The sequence below is a fragment of the Phacochoerus africanus genome, chromosome X, assembly GCF_016906955.1.
Source record: "Phacochoerus africanus isolate WHEZ1 chromosome X, ROS_Pafr_v1, whole genome shotgun sequence".
NCBI classification, from domain to species: domain Eukaryota; kingdom Metazoa; phylum Chordata; class Mammalia; order Artiodactyla; family Suidae; genus Phacochoerus; species Phacochoerus africanus.
In genome coordinates, this window is record NC_062560.1 from 94349209 (window position 1) to 94369457 (window position 20249).

Below are 20249 nucleotides of genomic sequence, written 5' to 3' on the forward strand. Positions count from 1 at the left end.
ACAACTCACGGCAACATGGGATCCTTAACCTACTGAGCGAGGCCAGGGATTGAACCTGCGTCCTCAGGGATACTAGTTGGATTTGTTAACCGCTGAGCCATGGTGGGAACTCCTAATTATCACTTTTTTTAACTCAATGAATTTTATTACATTTATGGTTGTACAGTGATCATTGCAGCCCAGTTTTATAGCATTTCTATCCCAGCCCCCCAAATTACCACTTTCTTTGCTTACTAATTTTTATTACATCTCAGACCTTCCATTTTACATTAATTTGCCTTTGGAGGAATTATATCCTTTAGAATTCCACGTACAGGTGATCTGTTGACGATAAACTCTCTTGGTTTTTCTGTACCCAAAAATGTTTGTATTCATTCCTTCTACATTTTTGAAAGTTATTTTCGCTGGATATAAAATTCTTGGTTCACAGTTATTTTTCCACAGCACAATGAAGATTTAATTTCTCCATATTCTGTCTCTGTTGTTGCCTTGAAAAGTCATTGGTCAGACTTAACTTTTACTTCTTAGAAAGTGATCTCTTTTCTTTCTGATTGGTTTTAAGATCTTTTTGGTGTCCTGCGGTGTGGGTAATAGATGTTTCAATATTGATTAGTTTTGGCCTATTCTGTTTGGGAGTCTGAATTTTTTGAGTCTGTGGATACATGGCGTTCATCAGGTTTTCTGAACATTCTTAGCTCTTATACCTTCAACTACTGCCTTTGTCTCATTCTCTTCTTCTAGGACTAGTATTCATATTTTTGACTTCTTTAGTTTACTATGTTGTATTTCGGATAATTTCTTCAGCTCATGTTTTACTTATCTCTTTAGTTGCCTATCAATAACTAAATATGTCAATTAAATTTCAGTTATTTTTCATTTTTCCAAACATAGTCTGTAACTATTACGAAGTTCTCTTTTTTCCCCTTTTTTCTTTTCTCTCTCTCTTTTTTTTTTTTGGCCATGCCCACAGCATGCAGATGTTCCTGGACCAGGAATCAAACCCATGCCACAGCAGCAACCCCAAGCCACTGCTTTGACAGTGCCAGATCCTTAACCCACTGCACCACCAGGGAACTCCTATGGTTCTTCAAACTCTGTTTTTACTGGTTCTTAGCTTATTTCCCTTCATGTTTAGGTTTTGTTTTAAATATTACTGTTATTTATTTTCTTTAAATTTTTTTTCGTAGGAATTTTTTTTTTTTTTAATTAAAATGGTTTTTTTTTAGGGCTGCACCTGTGGCATATAGAAGTTCCCAGGCCAGGGGTTGAATTGGAGTTGCAGTTGCCGGCCTATGCCACAGCCACAGCAATGTGGGATCTGAGCCATGTCTGCAGCCTACACCACAGCTCACCACAACACTGGATCCTTAACCCACTGAGTGAGGCCAGGGATCGAATCCATGTCCTCGTGGATACTAGTTGGGTTCATAACCCACTGAGCTACAACGGTAACTACTGTGTAGGAATTTTTTGAGTCTTGAATTTCTCTAGACAGGACTCATCTTTGTTCTTGCCAGGTACTTGAGGGCTACCAATCTAGAATCATGCTAAAGAAACTCTCAGTCTAACATTTTTGGAGGATACAACTAGTGTAAATTTAGATTGCAAACCCACATGAGGGGGCTGCCTTGTGGTTCCAAGTGTTTAGTGGAACTAACTAGTTTCTCTCACTTCTATCCCAACTCATTGTTAAGATTTGAGATGGGGCCTTCCTTACCATTCTAGAGGTGGGATACTTTGTATTTACAGTACATCTTTACCCTGAAATGTGGGTCTTTGTGCAGATCTCTTTTAAGTACTGGCTTCTGTTATTACCAGAAATGGGAAGTCTAGGTCTTGTTTTCCAACCCTCTTATGGCTGTGTCCTTCCTGTTGGGAGTAGTCAGGAGGTTATTTTAATTCTCTTTGTTAGTTTGGCCATCTTTCTTCTCTCCTGAAATCTCTCTCTAGAAGTTGATAATTACCTACTATATGTCTGTCTAGTATTGTATTTAAGTTCTTTGAGGCATCTGGTAGCTATTTAACCCGTGTAGGTGACAAAACCTTAATATTAGTGGCTGTTAACCCTTGGAACACTGATTTAAACCATCTTTTGATTTCTGAGCCCTTTTGAAACCTAGAAATCAGCATGTGATGTGAGGTGGGTATAAGTGCATGGAGACAGGGACCACTTGTACCTTGTTCATAATAGTTAACACATAATAGTTGCTCAGTAAATATTTGTTGATTGATTGAATGATTGACTGAATGAATGAATAAGTTGGTGTTCCAGGACCTTGTTGGTAGATTCCAGGGTTGATGGTTTCCCTTGACAATATAATTAAACCATTCAGATCTGGTCTCACATGGTGGGGATGGAAGAAAGAAGATAATGTTTCAACAACAGGGGCTCAAACCATCATAGATTTGAGTCATTTGTAAATCAAAGGCCTCCTCTATACTATAAAGAGCCTTAGCACACTTCATGGTAGTGATGGAATCAGATCGCCTGGCTTATATCCAGGTCTATAATTAGCCATGGGCCAGTCACTTTCTCTCTGTCTTAATTCCTTCATCCAAAAAATGGTGGTATTATAGCACTGCTATAGACTTGTCGTAAGTGTTAGTTAATACAAGTACTTAGGACAGTGCCTAGCAGAGAAGTGCTATCTGTGTACCAGCAATTATTAATTATTATTACCGTTATTATCTTTACTGTTTTGAACACTGGTCACATCATTATCCTTATCAGTACATTTTTCCTGGGAACTGCCTGTCATTTCTGTGAGAAAACATTCTAATTTCACACCTACCATTGAGACTTTTGGAAAAGGCTGACCTACTGTAGTATTTCTCCACGTATAGTTAGGTACCACTGCATCTGTATTACCTTAGGGAGCCTCATTCAAAGATAGAATGCTGGGCCCCATCCCAGGGGGTCAAAAGGATTCTTTCTCTAAAACTCTGTGATGAAAATAAAGATTCTGCATATTCTCTGTGTGTTGGCTTAACTAGGAGCCGCTGTGAGACTAAGTTTATCAGCCTTCAGTGCTTGTAGACAGCCTGGGAGCGTTAAACAGAGGGGAAAAAAAGAATAGACGTAGAAAGAGAAGTGAGCAGCATTGACTCAGGTCAGGAGGTGGGCAAGTCCCATCTCTTGGCCTCTTCTCAAGGGTCATGCCTCCAGAGGACATGGGACATTTGCCTTCCCTTGATTTAGGGATTCATGACCATGGCCCCGGCTTGTAACAGAGGCGATGGGTCTCTTTGGGGGAAGACATTGGAGGCAGCAGGGTAGGGAGACCTGCCTTATAAATGGCTGCCTGGCCCACTGGTTGCCTTCAAGCAAGGGACCCAAGGAGTGGAAGATTAACCAGGCTCCCTGCTTGGTTGGTTGAGGGCGGTAGCCTCCTGGGTACTGCGTGCCCTTGAGCTGTTTTCACTGGCTATGAGCCAAATCTCAGAGGTGTTTGTCCCTTTCTTTGCTCTAGTGCTAGTGTGGGGTTGGCCTTATTTCAAGCCATCTGATACTCAGGTCCTTTGAAGGCACTAAAATAGAGCCGGTGGCATTGCAGGCTGCCTGGGCTGATGAGGGACTGGAAATTGAGCAGCTTTCCTCTCGTCCCTCCCATTCTGCATGGCTTCTATTTTCTGCGTGGCATCTGTAACCCGAGGCAGAGGAGAATGAGGCCTTGATCCTGTCAGGGCTGCAAAAGGCCCTCATGGGGCCCCTTGTCACACCCCCTGAGCAGGAAGGCCAGCCCTGGCTCCGTCATTCTGCAGGTGTGGTTTGGCCTCCGCACACAAGGTGACTGTCTTGACTTGGGGCTGCCCTGCTTCTTCTGTAGGCCTTTTGAACCATCATCTGTCATGAGCCTTTCCCCTGAGTTCTGTGAAGAGAGCCGCACAAATATTTACCTTCCCTCCTTGAGTAAAAAGTCAAATAACATGTTCAGAGCAGGACTTCTAAGTCCTGAAGTACCTTCTTGTGTACTCAAAGCTTCTTTCCTTTTCTGCATGAAATTTGAATTTTGGCGCAGTCTGAAGAAGTGGTAAATCTAGATTTGGTGACTTCAGAGCCCCCTGGGTCTTGGATGGCTGGTGCCTCTGTCATGGCACCTAGCTCTAGAGTCTGGCCTTCAGGCTTCAAGGTGGACTCTATTTCTTTTCCATCAGAGGAACAGACAGCAGTAATTCAGATGATTCCTTCTGGAGTCAGATCGCCTGGGTTCACATCCTGGCTCACCCTTGAGACCTTTGGCAAGTTATTTAATGAAACCCCTACTGTTTTTTCTTTTAAAATGGACCTTGGGGAGTTCCCGTTGTGGCTCAGTGGAAACAAATCTCACTAACATCGATGAGAACGCAGGTTCAATTGCACAGTGGGTTAAGGACCTGGCGTTGCTGTGAGCTGTGGTGTAGATTGAAGATGTGGCTCGGATCTGGTGTTGCTTTGGCTGTGGCGTAGGCCACCGGCTGTGGCGTAGGCCAGCGGCTACAGCTCTGATTTGACCCCCGGCCTGGGAACCTCCATATGCCACGGGTGTGGCCCTAAAAAGAAAAAATAATAGAGCTTGGTTGCACATAATTGAGTTAATCGTACTTATAATTCTTTTTTTAAATTTTTGTCTTTTTGCCATTTTTTGGGCCGCTCCCGTGGCATGTGGAGGTTCCCAGTCTAGGGCTCCAGTCGGAGCTACAGCTGCCAGCCTTCACCACAGCCACAGCAACACCAGATCTGAGCTGTGTCTGCAACCTACACCACAGCTCACAGCAACGCCAGATCCTTAACCCGCTGAGCAAGGGCAGGGATCGAACCCGCAACCTCATGGTTCCTAGTCGGATTTGTTAACCACTGAGCCATTACGGGAACTCATATAATTCTTAATTCATAACAAATTTCAACACTGATTCATACATGGCATGCTTTAATTTTATTTATGAATACATTTACTTATTCATGGGTTATATTATTAACAACTATGAACTCCACCCAAGAATTGGCTCTATTGTTAATAAGGTATAGATGTAAGCCTATATGCTAACCCCATGCTGCGCCCTACCTCTCCACCCACCACTACTAGCCTTTTTTGTTTTTTTGCTGGGTTGGTTTTGTTTGTTTGTTTTTCTGAGCTGGCAGTATGTGAGCTTGTAGAAGTTCCCCAGCTGGAGATTGAACCAGTGTCACAGCAGCCATCCGAGCCACAGCAGTGACAATGCTGGATCCTTAACCCACTGAGCCACCAGGGAACTCCAAGTCACTAGCATGAATTTTGGTCATTATTCCTTTCCTTTTTTAAAAAATAATCTTATCTCTCGCATACACAGCAAGAATTTATAAATAATAAAATTACATTATATATAAAATAATCCTAAATGAGAAATTATTTCATTTTAGTTGCTTTCTGATCTTTAAAAAAGGGCATTCTGAGAGTTCCCATTCATGGCTTGGCAATAATGAATCCGACTAGTATCAGTGAAGATGCAGGTTCGATCCTAGTGGATTAAGGATCCGGCATCGCCCTGAGCTGTGGTGTAGGTTGCGGGTGCAGCTCTGATCCCACGTTGCTGTGGCTGTGGTGAAGGCCGGCAGCTGCAGCTCCGATTTCACCCCTAGCCTGGGAACCTCCATATGCTGTGGGCATGGCAAAGAAAGGGGGGGCATTCTGTTGTATGTAGTCTTCTGAGCTGTGCTTATTTTACTCAACATTGTATTTCTGAGATTCATCCCTATCATTGAGTAGAAGTGTAGTTACGTTTTCACTGTGGCAGTGTCTTTTCCCATCCCGTCTGAGATGGCCATTCGGTCGTTGCCAGTCTTTTGCTATTACAGGATCCTCTCTGTGCCTCAGTTTCCTCATCTTAAGACTGGAGAGTGAAAACAGGAGCTCCCTCATAAGCATGTGACGGAGATGAAAGCAGTTAACATTTATTTGTGAAATGCTTAGAGCAGGGCCTGGCTCAGAGCATACAGTTCGTCAAGTGTGTTCGTTTCCTCGGGCTGCCATGCCTAATCCTTCAGACTTGCTTCACAGCTCGAGAGTGTCAGCAGTGTTAGCCTCTTCTGAGGGCCTGGCTCTTTGACTTATAGGCGACTGTCTTCTCCCTGTGTCTCATATGGTCTGTCTGGGTCCTCGTCTCCTCTTCTTAGACAGATAGCAGTCCGATGGGATCAGGGGCCATCCATATAACCTTGTTTTATCTTAATTACCTCTGTAAAGGATCTCCAAAGAGTCACATTCCGAGATACTGGGGGTTTGGACCTCAGCATGGATTTGGGGGAGGCACGATTCGGCCCATAACAATCAGGAAGTATTGGAGTTCCCGTCGTGGCTCAGTGCTTAACAAATCCGACTAGGAACCATGAGGTTGCGGGTTCGATCCCTGGCCTTGCTCAGTGGGTTAAGGATCCGGCATGGCCGTGAGCTGTGGTGTAGGTTGCAGATGCCGCTTGGATCCCGTTGTAGGCCGGTGGCTACAGCTCCAATTGGACCCCTAGCCTGGGAACCTCCATATGCTGTGGGAGTGGCCCTAGAAGTGGTAAAAAGACCACAAAGAAAACAAACAAACAAAAAACACTCAGGAAGTATCAACAATTCTGACCGTCATTGTCTGCATCCTCTCCTCATTATTACAGCTCTGAAAAATGCAGCAGACTTAGTTCTGACATATCCCCTTGGAAGCCTCAAAACTTAGCTCTTATTGCTTGCTTACCACCACCACCACTACTAGTATGACTATAGCTACTACTATTACTGTTTGGTCAGAAGCCCAGAGTTTTCTTCCCTGCCTTTTCAGAAATGACTCCTTTTTTAAAAAAAAATTTATTGTTTCTATTATAGTTGATTTACAATGTTCTGTCAATTTCTGCTGTACAGCAAAATGACCCAGTTCTATATATATGTGTGTATATATATGTCCTTTTCCTCACATTATCCTCCATCCTGTTCCATCACAAGTGACTAGTTATAGTTCCCTGTGCCAGACAGCAGGACCCCACTGCTTATCCACGCCAAATGCAATAGTTTGCATCTACTAATCCCCAAAGTCCCAGTCTATCCCACTCCCTTCCCCTCCACCTTGGCAACCACAAGTCTGTTCTCCCAAGTCCATGAGTTTGTTTCTTTTCTGTAGATAGGTTCATTTGTGCCATAAAATAGATTTCAGCTATAAGTGATATCATATGGTGTTTGTCTTTCTCTTTCTGACTTACTTAGTATGAGAATCTCTAGTTTCATCCATGTTGCTGCAAATGGCATTATTCTCTTCTTTGTTGTGGCTGAGTAGTATTCCATTGTGTATGTGTACCCCATCTTCCTAATCCATTCATCTGTCAGTGGGTGTTTAGGTTGTTTCCATGTCTTGGCTATTGTGAATAGTGCTGCAGTGAACATACAGGTGCATGTATCTTTTTGAATTGTGGTTTTGTCTGGATAGATGCCCAGGAGTGGGATTGCTGGGTCATACGGTAGTTCTATATTTAGTTTTCTGAGGTATTTCCATACTGCCTTCCACAGTGGTTGTACCAATTTACATTCCTACCAACAGCATAAGGGGGATCCCTTTTCTCCACATCCTCTCCAGCATTGGTTATTTGTGAACTTGTTAATGATGGCCATTCTGATCGGTGTAGGTGGTACCTCGTTGTAGTTTTGATTTGCATTTCTCAAATAATTAGTGATGTTGAGTATCTTTTCATGCACCTGTTGGCCATCTGTATATCTTCTTTAGAAAAATGTCTGTTCGGGTCTTCGGCCCATTTTTTGATTGGGTTGTTGGGTTTTTTTGCTGTTGAGTTGTGTAAGTTGCTTGTATCTTTTAGAGATTAATCCCTTGTTGGTTGCATTATTTGAAACTATTTTCTCCCATTCCATAGGTTGTCTTTTTTTTTTTTTTAATGGTTTCCTGGGCTGTGCAAAAGCTTGTCGATTTGATTAGGCTACATTGGTTTATTTTTGTTTTTATTTCTGTTGCCTTGGGAGACTGACCTAAGAAATAACTCTTGATACCAGCAGCAAACTAGAGTGGCACTTGGTGGTTTCCCAGGATGACAGGCCCGCAGCTCCTTAGTCTATTAGAGGTGGGAGGAGAGAAGTGAGGTTTCCCTGTCACATTGGTTGAAGGAAAGTAACTAAGCTAATAACTGAGGCCTTGCAGGCTATCTGATGGCTGACTGACCCAAAATTGCCACTCAGGGAAGTTCTCTGGGCTTGCCAGGCCGAGGCAAGCAGGCCCCAGTTCCTATATCTTTGACACCAGGAAATACACAAGTAACTGCACCACCAGAGCAAACAACATCTTTCATGAGCGCAACATACTTTGTTTGACATTAGGGAGCTGGCTGGAGGCAGCCACCTGGCAACCACAACTCTGTTTTCCTACTGTCTCTCTGCTCTGAGCACCAAGGAGGAAGTCAGGAGTGGCCCTGATAGGACACGGACTCTAAAGGGAAGGAGAAGCCCCCCGCCCCCCGCCCCAGTTGTCCACCCCCTCCTCTCCACATCAGACCTTAAGTGGATCGTAGAATTCCAAGTGCCTGGTGGGGCTGTTGGCATCTGTCCCTACCAGGGATGGGAGTTAGGTCACAAGGGAAGATACAAAGAGAACAAGGGACTTGGCGAGGGGTCTATACCGTCCTTGGATACTCTAAGAGGGAATTCTTAAAAGCTAGAGAAAAAAAACCACACTCCTCCTGCTCAATAGCTTAATGCATCCTCTGGATTGAGGATTCCTGCAATGAGAGATAAGAAGAATAAAACATTCTGCCCACTCCCCAGAGGTGATTACCACTGCGAGGTACATTCCTAGTTGGCCTTTTTAATTTTTTTTTAACTTTTACACTTTTAGCTGCATGGTTAATAAATTAATACATTGGTTTGTTGCGAAAATCCAACTATACGAATATGTAAGATCCAAGTCTAGGTCTCCCCTTCTCTATCCCAACCTGTTCTCCCGAGTCTTATTCTCCCACCCAGTTTGGTAAATATCATCCCAGTCCTTTCTCTCTGCATTTATAGACATCTAAAAGTACAAAGAGGGAGTTCCCATTGTGGCTCAGCAGTAACAAACCCGACTGGTAACCATGAGGACACGGGTTCAATCCCTGGCTCTGCATAGTGGGTTAAGGATCCGGCATTGCCATGAGCTGTGGTGTAGGTCACAGATTCCGCTGGGATCTGGTGTGACTGTGGCTGTGTATAGGCCAGCAGCTGCAGCTCCGATTCCACCCCTAGCCTGGGAACCTCCATATGCCACGGGTACAGCCATGAAAAGCAAAAAGCGAACAAAAGTATAAAGACTGATTTGCTTTTCTTCTTCTACAAAAAGGATCATGCTTTGTTCAATATAGATTTGCTCAGTTTTACCTGCAAATGGTAGTACCTTCTTTTTTGTAAATGGCTGCATAGTCTTCTAGAGTATTTTCTATGACTCTCCTACCTGTGGACATTGTTAGCTTTTTTGTTATTAGATATTTTCGTTATTACAAATAATGCTGCAATGAACATCTTTATACAGACAGCTTTGTGCATGTATTCAGGTATCTCTCTTAGTATAAATTACTAGAAGTGAAATTAGTGAGTCAAACTGAGTTGGTATTTAACATTTTTTATAATATATATTTTATATTGACAAATTACCCTGCAAAATGAGTACAGCTTATTTTTTCTTCCAGTTAATGTACCTTAGGATTTCGTGATATTCATACAGATTTACTTTTTGTAGATTCAGTTCAGTTTTAAAAATTTCCCAACTTTTTATCATAAAATTTTTCAAACATCCTGAAGGCTTGAAATAAGAGTTTAGTAAACAACAACTGTATACCCTCCAGCTAGATTCAACAATTACTGTTTTTCCGTATTCACTTTATGTAAGTTGCTGAATCATTTCCCCAAAAGTTGCAGACATCCTGACTCTTCAGTTCTAAATACTTCAGCCTGCAGCTCCTAAGGAAAAGGACATTCTCTTGTGTATCCACAATGCCATAATCACACCAAAGAAAATGACCAATTCTAGTCATTTTCTTATCTACTTTGTCTAATAATCTGTTTACATTTAAATTTCCCCCATTGTCCCAAGAATGTCTTTTTTAACCTTTTTTTTTTTTTAATCAGGATTCAGTCAAGTTTCAAGATTGCTTTTGCTTGTTCTCTCTCTTCAGGTTTTGTTTATTTACTTTTGCAAATCTAGGAGGAGCAGTCCCCCCCCCCCCCCCCCCCCCCCCCCCCCCCGCCCTCTCATTCATGACTTTGACGTTTTGAAGAACCCAGGCCTATTGTTTTCCAGAATGTCCCACATCCTGGATTCCTCTGCGGGTTTCTTCCTGGCACCTTGTTGTTTTTCATGGCAGCGTGGTATTCTGTTCTGGGAATGTTCTGTGGTTGATTTTAGGTTGTGGGCATTCCTTCTGTGGCTGCTCTAACGAGCGGTATTTTGTCCCAAGGAGTTTGCGGCACCCGTAGCCACAGTGGAAGCCTGCGGTCAGTTAATGAAGATAAAGTGTTCCAAAGCCAAACTCGGTGGGCAGGCATTACCAAAGGCTGCTTCCTTTCCTCTTTCCTTTCCCCTCGAAGGGAGATGGATTATTGTTTTAGTCTGTTTGGGTACCATCGACTGCGTGGCTTATAAACTTCCGGAATTGGATTTCTCCCGGTGTTGGAGGCTGGAAGTCCGAGATCAGGGTGCCAGCAGGATCGAGTGAGGCCCCTCTTCCTGGTCCCAGGGCGGGAGGGGCTGGGGAGCTCTCTGAGGCCTCTCATTTCATCATGGCCTAATTTCCTAGTGGCTCCACCTTCTAATACCATCCTATCCGTCATGAATTTGAGAGGGCGACAAGCACTCAGTCCACAGCAATGATCTGTTTTGCTTCTCTGGTTTCTTTGGAAAGGCTGCAGTTCGGGGCTGAGCTGGACCAAAATCCTCTGTGACCACTGTCTCGCTTTGTACTCTATCACTAGCCCCGGACCCTTTGGATAACACAGGTCTCCAGCCAGGCAGTGGCAGCTCCTGGCTTGTGAGCTTCCTCCACTTCCGGGATGCCCGTGCCTCATATTCAACTCTCACTTCAGCTCCACCTCCCATCCTCATCTCTTGGAGCCCAAGGCTAATCCTCCTCTGTGTTCTGGGTCCCACCCGTCCTGCCCGCCTCAGGACTGCTCACCAGCCAGCACCTCCTGCCCCTCTTGCTTCTTCAGTCTCTCTCCCCACTGGTTCCTTCCTTCCATCTGTAAAGAAATTCAAGTCTCCCCCATTCTCTCCGTCAGGGCTCCCCTTGAGTTACGACCTCCACCTCTTGCCACCCATTCACTCTTGAAAGAGGACCAGGGACCAGGAGTTTGCAGAGTCTTCTTTTGGGGCGTTTAAAGAGGATATCAGCATTTCTGTGCCTTTTAGAATTTCATCCTTTTAGTTTTCTGTGTTTGCAGTTTACCTATCTATCATCTATCTATGTATCTTTCTTTTTTTAGGGATGTACCTGCGGCATATGGAGGTTCCCAGGCTGGAGGTCTAATCGGAGCTGTAGCTGCCAGCCTACACCACAGCCACAGCAACGCGGGATCCGAGCCGCACCTGCAGCCTACACCACAGCTCACGGCAACGCCGGATCCGTAACCCACTGAGCGAGGCCAGGGATCGAACTGGGGTTCTCGTGGATACTAGTTGAGTTATTAACCTGCTGAGCCACAAGGAGAACTCCAGTGTTTGTATTTTATATAGATGTATATCATTTGCCTTTCAACACTTCTTGTCTTCTGCAGCCTCCTTGAGACCCAGAACCACAGTCTCACTACGTTATGGGCCTTTCTGCCAGGTTCTTAACGCTGGCCTTGCAAGCTCAGCCTGGTCTCAGCTTCTTATGCACCCCCCCCCACACACCCCAACATCCTTCCTTAACCGTAGGCCCCAACTTAGGGAGAAGCCCCAACATCCCACCAGCCACCTAGGCCATCAGCTTGGGGGCCATCTTTGACCTCTCCTCTTACTCCTGCTGATTCCTGTCCATATCAGTTACTTAGTCCTGGTGATTCGATGTCCTTATCTTCTTTCAAACCTGCCCCGCCCTCCATTCTCTTGCTGCCTCTGCCTTCAAGCTTGATTTAGACATTGCCATTGTCAGTCCCTAACTGGTCTCCAGCCTCCACTAGCATCCCCGGCACACAGCCACCAGCAGGAGCTCTACACAAGTCTGCATTGCGCAGGATTGTCCCCTACTTTCAAAGAAAAATCCAACCAAATCTAATGCTTGAGAGACAGGTCCTTCCATGCTCTTTTGCTGTGCTGACTTTATCCCTTTATATATTTTCTCAACCAGATGATGAACTCTTGTAGGGCAGGGACGGTGTCTTCATCATTGCCGAATACCCAGAGCCAGGCATATCACCTGCCACCTAGGAGTTACGGTGGGTGAGGGCCAGTCAGACAATGGTAGGATCAACAGATGCGGGTTCCAGTGAAGTTGGAGGATTGTTAGAGTTGGGCTGTGAGGGGATGTGGAGTCAGTTGGGTAGATCGGAGGCGGTGATTAGAGACTGGGGTGCATGACAGAGTTTGGGGAAGGGTTGTTGGTGTTGGTAGTTACAGGCCTCACCATGGGAATAAAGGGCTGAGGTGAGGCGGAGATGAGACCTGTAGGGGATGGGATGAGGTCAAGGCATGGAGAAACCAGCGTATGGCTAAATCGTGAAAACACAGGAATTTTGACAAAGGCATGTTGGAAAGCAGTGACAGGGAGGGTCCATAGTTGAGTGTGACAAGGAAAGGAGTGGGTGATTTGAGGTTCAGGATGGGAGGTGTGCTTAGGAAGGAGGCAGAGAGAATGGTCTGGAAGATACAGCAATTTATTTATTTACTTATTTATTTGGCCATACCTATGGCATGTGGAAGGTCCTAGGCCAGGGATCGATCACGTGCCACAGTCGTGGCCTCTGCTGGATCCTTAACCTGTTGTGCCGCACAGGGCCTTCTGAGACTGCGATTTGGAAGCAGCAGTGAGGAGCAGACAGGACCCCTCCTGGCCCAGTGATACGAGGCAACATGGCGGCGGGGGCGGGGGGGGGGGAGGCACCCACCACTCGAGAGGGCTGTAGGGATAGCCATGTCCTCAGAGCGGGGACCAGATTTTTGTCACAGAAGGAAGAGATTGCTCAGGGAAGACTTTGAGGACAGAGGGGATTTGGCTAATGGCAGTGGCTTCCAAAGGCTAGAGGGAAAGGGTTTCAGGCACTGGGGAGCAGGGGGCGATGGGGTCAGATTCAGGCTTGTACAGGACCGTATGGAGATTTGAGTTCACATGTTGGGCGGTGACCTGGGAGCCTTGGCTTTTTGTGCTGCCTGAAGTAACAGAGACGCAGGGCAGGCACACTGGGATCGGCGGTCTCCATGGCAAGAGTGTGGTGGGAGGGCTGTCAGGGTGGAGGGCTGGGAAGGGTCTTGCCATGGATGGAGCCTATGCACCTCATGTGTCAGGCAGGCAGTCGGACTCCAGAAGCCTGGAGAACTTTACCAGTCTGCCTTCTAAAAAAAAAGATGACTTGGATGTGAGAAGGAGGTTAGAACCTATGTAGCTTAAGACATTTTTATTGCTTTTGGCTTTCAATTTCAGTGATCGTAAGACTTTTGGTCTAAAGCCTTCAGGAATCCTCCAGCTGAAAAGGAGCCCAGATATGTACGTTAGAGTGGAGCTGCAGATGGGAGTTCTGAAGGGTAGAGATGAATTAGCCAAGGTGAACTGCTTCTGGGGGAAGGATGACATTTTACAGATAGTGTTTATAAAATGGGGAAAACAGGGTGGGGAGGCTCCACGAGCAAGTTCCTGGGACTTGGCACAGATTCACCGCTCAGTAAAGAAAGCTGCCTTTTTTGCTGCTCCATAGCTGAATGTCCTTCACTCCATCACTGCCCTGCCACTTCTCCTTTGGATTTTTTTTTCTTTTTTTTTTTCTTTTTTAACATCTCTGTGCCTTCGTGTCCTTTTCTGTCAAGTGGGGATGATCACAGCCCTTGCTTCGCAAGCACTTTGCAATAATTAAATGAGATAACACAGGTGAAAGTACTTAATGCACTGCATGGTCCCTAAGTACTTAATAAATAGTCTTTGTTATTAAACGGTCCCTGATAGGTTCTTGCTTGCTTTCAGCGCCCCTCTTCCTGCCACATGTGTTGTTTTCTTATGTTACAAACCACCCCTTCTCTTTCATCCCCTTCCCTTCCTCTCCCTGTTTTCCCACACTTTCTCCTCCCTGGTCCTGGCTGTCAGTGGTGCCCACACCTAGTTGAATCCTCTCTGTAGCCTTCCAGGTGGGGAACTCTTGAAAAGGGGGGAGGGGGCGCCCTCAGAGGAAGGATGCTGCTGGTGGGGGCAAGTCTCCCGGCCACCCCAGCTGAGCTCTGTGACCGAGGTTCCTCCAGAGCCACAGGGCAAACGGGGGAGCCTGTAGTGCAGGCCAAGCTTGGCCACTGTGTGATGTGGGGCCCGGGGCAGAGCAGGCTGTGATGGTGGGGATCAGGTAAACTGGGCCGGACTGGGCCCGGCCCCCAGGTGGAGGACGTTTGAGATCCTGCTGTGGCTAATGTGCTTCTATTACCACGCGCTTGTTAGCGCCGGCTCCTCTCCACTGCGCAGCTCCGGCGCGCAGCTCCACTGCGCATCTCCCAGGTGTCTGGCCTTTGCCGGAGGGAAGGAGCGGGCGGTGGGTGGCGGAGCGTGTAGGTTACGAGGATAAACTCCAGAGCTGGAGTGCCTGGAGTTTGCAGCCTGGTTCTGTCATCGATGCGCCCTTGGGTGAGTTAGCCATCTTCTGTGTGCCTCCATTTCTCACCTCTAAAATGGAGTTCGTGGGAACATGGTGCCAAAACCGGGGTGGAGAGGTTAAGCGACTTACCCGAGGGCACGGGGCTGTTAAGCCTCAGAGTCAAATCTAGGGCAGGGATTTGCCAAACTCCAAAGTCCGTGCTTGAGGCCGCCATGCTGAACTGCCTCCCTGGCCGCACACATGGGGGACTTTGCTTTCCAGGAGGGTGGTGGGGAGGGGAGAAGCGTGTGGGGCAAAAGCGGCTGGAGTCTGAGAGTTCAGCAAAGGTGGTGGGGGCCTGGCTGGAATCGGGGTCTGTGTGCCCGCGGCCCGGTTCTCTGCTCCCTGCTATAGGAATGCAGCCTGGGTGCCCGGGCTCCCATTCAGGGAGCGGTCGAGCCCCTTAGGTACCTGAAGATTCGCAATATAGGCAGAGAGCTGGGCCTTCCTGAAACTTTGCCTCCTTTCTGTGTCAAGTCATTTCCCCTGCCGCCACCCCCGCCTTTCCTCATCTCTCAAATGGGGATAATGATACTTTACCTGCCCACCTCCTGGGGTTTTCCAGAGGACCGAGGAGATCACGGATGTGGGGACGTTAGAAAAAGCATAAAGCAGCACCCAGATTTCAGCTAGTGGAGTGATCCCAGACCCCATCACCGTGAGGCCTCCAAAGTTACCTGGTGCGGGTCATGTCCACGTGGTCTACAGAGACGCGTGGACCCTCATTTCTTGTTCTGGGTTTTTCTCTTTTCTTCCGTGAGCATAAAATCATGGTCGAGCATCAGCTGGGGCCGTGGGAAATTTTCCTTCTGCGTGAGTTTCTATTTTCAAGCTCCAGAGCAGGTGACTCTGGCCCGGGTCTGCGGTCATCCAGGCTCCCATGGCTGGGAGCTCCGCCGTCTTTTGGTTTCAGTTCTGTGCTCGCCCTGGAGGGCCCAGGGAGGCAGCTGATCCTTGCCCTGGGTGTCCTTGTCACTCTGGGCTTCCCTTTGGGGAATGTGTGTGTGTGTAGGGCTGTGTAAGCCTCGGATGCCAGGCCTCTTGCCAGCTGCTGCAGTTCTTTTCCTGGAATTGAGTTGGCCTCCCAGCTGTTTCCACTCTACCCGCTGCCAAGCATTACGGCGCGGTCCCCATGCCAGGTTGAAAGCACGCTCTGCTTTGGTAATTTCGAGCTTCCATTTTGAGAGAGATGGGAAACACCAGTGAATGAGTGGGCGTGTTGGTGGAAGGAGGGTGGGGAAGTTCTTTTTGGCAAGCCGTCCCAGAATTGGCCCAGCCACTTGGTCTTCACCCAAAAGTAGGGCTAACCCTGGCCTGACCCCAAGTATCCAGTGGCGAAACTCTTTATTCTTGGATCTAGAACTAACCAGACCTAGCAGTCAACTTTTTTTTAAAAAATCTGAAAAATGGGGAGAATAAATCCTACCCCATATAAATCCTAGCCCATATATTGTTCATGTCAGGCGAGACATAAGCTTTTAAAGTAGTCCCGTCACCAGGAGCAGGAAGCAGTGTAAGGTTGTGTTTCCTCAAGCACATTCTGCAGAACATACACAGAAGTGCTATGTTTTACAGAGGCACTGGCTAAGTTTGGGAAACAGTAGGTAAACCTTTTTCTCTTTTTTTTTTTTTTTTCTGGGTCACAGGGTGCGGCGGCATGACGTAGGATGTAGGATTCCCAGACTAGGATTGAACCCAGGCCATAACAGTGAAAGCACCGAGTCCTAACCGCTAGACCACCAGGGAACTCCTCTAGATAAGCAATGTTAAGCAGCCTTCTTGTAGAGACAACATAGGTCCTTAATATGCCGCTGATATACATGGTGGCCAGTCTCCAAGGGGATGAAACATTTGTTACATTTTTAACCAAACTTTCTGGGTGGAGCATTTTTCAAGTCCTATCTCCCAAAATACACTTTGGGAGATGCTGGCCTGGGCCATAGGTGTATTTCATTTGTTTTTGTCTAATGATGAGGGGAGTTGAACCGGCTGAAGCACACGGGGTCGAGCGAGCGCATTCACCTTGAGAATCTATTGAAACAGGTGCTTCTTGCTCTGAAACACCTCTCTCCTGTCCTTGCAGCTCCCCTTTGAATTGGAGATTTACTACATCCAGCATGTTATGCTCTACGTGGTGCCCATCTATCTGCTTTGGAAAGGAGGTAAGGCCCGCAAAGCCCGCCCGGGTGCCACCCCCACACCTAGCCGCTCCCTTCTGCTTGGGGGACCCACAACTTCTTGGGTGCCTATCAGGACCTTAAGGGGCTGCCGGGCTGGGTCTCTGCAGCACGTTTGATGCCAGACACCAGGCAGTGGGGCAGTGGGCCTGGATGAGGCCTGCAAAGAACCTGGTGGCTTTGCAGAGCCATCCTTTGTGTAGGTGGGCTCCGTGCTACTTGTAGCCTGTCCTCGGGCCCAGGCCTTGTGCTCTTCATCTGTGATGGCACGGGGCTTGCACAGAGTCCCCCCCCCCCACACCCTCTGTCACTCACTTCTGCTGGTCCCTTCTCCCTGCCTCGGTGTACAGTACAGAGAGAAGGACCTTATGCCTTGGTTCATTGTATCTATCCTCAGAACCAACAAGGAATTGACAGAACATTGTAAATCAACTATAATAAAAAAATTTAAAAAAACCAACAAGGATATTGGAAAGGGCAAGAAGCCCAGGAACTATGGGATCAAAGGAGGAGGCAGATGAGAGGGGAGCGACCTTCCTGTAAAACAAGCCATGGAACCCTGCATTAGGTCCTGAGGGTGAGACCACCAGCCTGGTAGAGACAGCCTAGAAAGGAAGCTGATATCTTTGTGACCTCACCGTGACCCTTAACTCACCTCCTCCCTGTATCATGTAGTAGACAGAAGGGAAGGGGAGTTCTGTTCCTTCTAGACTAGTTGTGAGAGCCCCGCTGTCAGTGCTCCTGCCTTCTGAAAGGCCCTACACCTGGAAGACCGCCTCTTCCCGTCTTTGCCATCAGCCTCTCCATCTTGGTGGCTGGGACTTTTCTCGGAGACCCTCCTTACCCCAGACAGCAAGGGTTTCATTTCTATCACATTGAAAATGACACGAGGAAGTTCCCGTTGTGGTTCAGTGATTAACCAGCCTGACTCGTATCCATGAGGGTGTGGATTCGATCCCTGGCCTCTCTCAGTGGGTCGGCGATCTGGCATTGCTGTGAACTGTGGTGTAGGCCGCAGACACGGCTTGGATCTTGTATTGCCGTGGCTGTGGTGTAGGCTGGAAGCTGTAGCTCCGATTCGACCCCTAGCCCGGGAACCTCCCGATGTCACGGGTACAGCCCTAAAAAGATAAAAAAAAATGACACGGAGCCACATGGACGCTAAAGCCCACTGAAAAGATGGTTTGGAGGTTGTGCTCCCTCTAATTTGGGACTTCTAGCAAATCTTAAGAACTTCTGGCATGACATAGTCTCAAGGACCAGTCGACCCAGGGACACGCTGGCGGGTGGGAACTGTTGGTCTCCATGGAGTCTATGTACACTCAAGAGATTTGCCCCTGTCCCTGGGTTCTACCAGTTGAGAGTCTTCTGTGATCTGAGTATTCTTCGAGGCTGTTTTTACCCTGTGCAGCCACTTGGGGTCTCACCCTGTCAAAGAGCACTTGCTTTTAACTTGCTCTAAACACGCTGTTTTCCCTGCTGAGCCCTAACAGAAGCCTGATGTTCCCATATCCTGGTGACCTGTGCCATTTCTCAGGTCTGTCCCCTGTGGCACAGGAAACAGCTTGCGGTTGATATTTAAGTCTCACAGACAGACTCATTCTGAAGGGAATCAGTCAGGAAGCTGTCCCAGGGCTCCAGACTCCCCACCACTGTAAGTTCTGGACAAATGTGCACAGCTGTTAGTTAAACCCGTCTGTGCTCTGAGATGCCATACAAACCTGTCAGGTAGCTGAGCTGACATAGAAAAGACCAAGTAGTCTTTATCTCTCCCCCACCTCTAAAAAAAAAAAAAAAAAAAATCCAATTATCTGGGAAGCTATGCTTTGTATAAGCGGCTGATTGCACTGCCGCCAGCTATTGAATGTACCGCTGCCCTTACTGTCAGTGAGTGTCTCCCCTCTTCTCTGGTGCCTGGCCCTGAAAAGAGGCTGAAATAAGAGTGACAGAAATCACAACCGCAGTAACTATTAATGCCTACTTTTTCTTGAGTGTTTTCCGTGTGTAAGATACTGATCTATATTTTTCCCATCACAACTGTCTTAGTGGAAAAAACTCTCCTTCTATGGGAGAGGGGGGAATTAAGGCCCAGGAATGTTCGGTGCCTGGCCCATGGCTCAGATTTAAAGCCTGGCGGGAATTCTCTCGTGCACCACATTGTCCTAAAAGATAGATGTCTGTCTCCTGACCGCCTCAGGCTGGGCCTCTCCCCTCCACCTTAGCCAGCTCTAGCCAGTCACTCAACACGGACCAGCATACCTCATTTTATTGCATTTGGCTTTATTGTGTGTGGTTTGTTTTTTTTTTTAAACAAATTAAAGGTTTGTGGCAAGCCTGCATTGCCAGAGGATGGTTAGCCTTTTTTTTTTTTTTTTTTTTTAAGCAATGAAGTATTTTCTAATGAAAGTATAAATTGCTGTTGCAACTTACTAGACTACAGTGTGGCGTAAACATAACTTTTATAGGCACTAGGAAACCAAAAAATTCATGTGGCTCATTTTATTGAGGTATTTGCTTTATGGCTGTGGTCTGGAACTGAACCTACAGTAAACCCTGAGGTACGCCTGCATGTGTTCAACATACCTACTGTGTGCTGAGCATTTGTACTAGGGCATCAGAGACCAGACAGGCCCGGTCCTTTTACAGCGAGTCCTTGTCTGAGGCAGAAGACAGACAGGTGTAATGCAGCGTGACAAGGGCAACTGTGAGAACATGATTTTCGAAGCCTCCTTCGCCTTCCCTGAGGCACCATTTCTGGGCTCTTGTGTGGTCTCAGGTTCTTTGCTGGCTCTTGGCCGCCCTCTGCTGTTCGCTTGGGGCGAATTAAGAACATTTAGAGGGGGGTAAAAAAAATCTGGATTTCCTGAGGTTGGTTTCACCTTTACAGGAGCCTTAGATGTAGGCGTTGCAGAGGGGGTGTGGATCCAGAGTGAACAGAGGGAAGAATATACCCTGTGATCCCCAGATCTGGGTGTTTGGGGCTTCTCTTCCCAGTTTCCCAGGAAGACTGGCCCAGGAGATTTTTTACCCAAGGCCAGACAGCTCTCCTTTAGATACCTCCCCTGCCCAGGAGCTCTGGCTCCGGGAAAAGGAAGATCCTGCTTCTCCTGCGGTTTGGGGGGTGGCTGGGTGGTGCTTAGCAGGAATCCCGTTCCTACCTCGCTCCTATAGTCCTTCAAACCCACCATAGTAGTGCTCGCTTCGGTAACACATATACTAAAATTGGAACAATAAAGAGAAGATCAGCATGGCCCCTGTGCAAGGATGACACAACAAATTCGTGAAGCTTTCCATATTTCAACAC

The 20249-nt window shown here is 47.0% G+C and overlaps 1 protein-coding gene and 1 non-coding gene across 6 annotated transcripts in view; both read left to right on the forward strand.

Moving 5' to 3' along the window:
• The window catches only part of TMEM164 (transmembrane protein 164), a 184868-nt gene that overhangs the window by 132072 nt on the left and 32547 nt on the right, over positions 1 to 20249 (forward strand). For all 5 annotated transcript variants that reach the window (XM_047765868.1, XM_047765867.1, XM_047765869.1 and 2 more), the window contains one exon: positions 16852 to 16930. In XM_047765868.1, the coding sequence (XP_047621824.1) occupies positions 16852 to 16930 (79 nt within the window). The remainder of the gene's footprint in view (positions 1 to 16851; positions 16931 to 20249) is intronic.
• Positions 20138 to 20245, forward strand: LOC125119051 (U6 spliceosomal RNA). Its single transcript, XR_007133007.1, has one exon. It is a non-coding gene; the product is annotated as a U6 spliceosomal RNA (small nuclear RNA).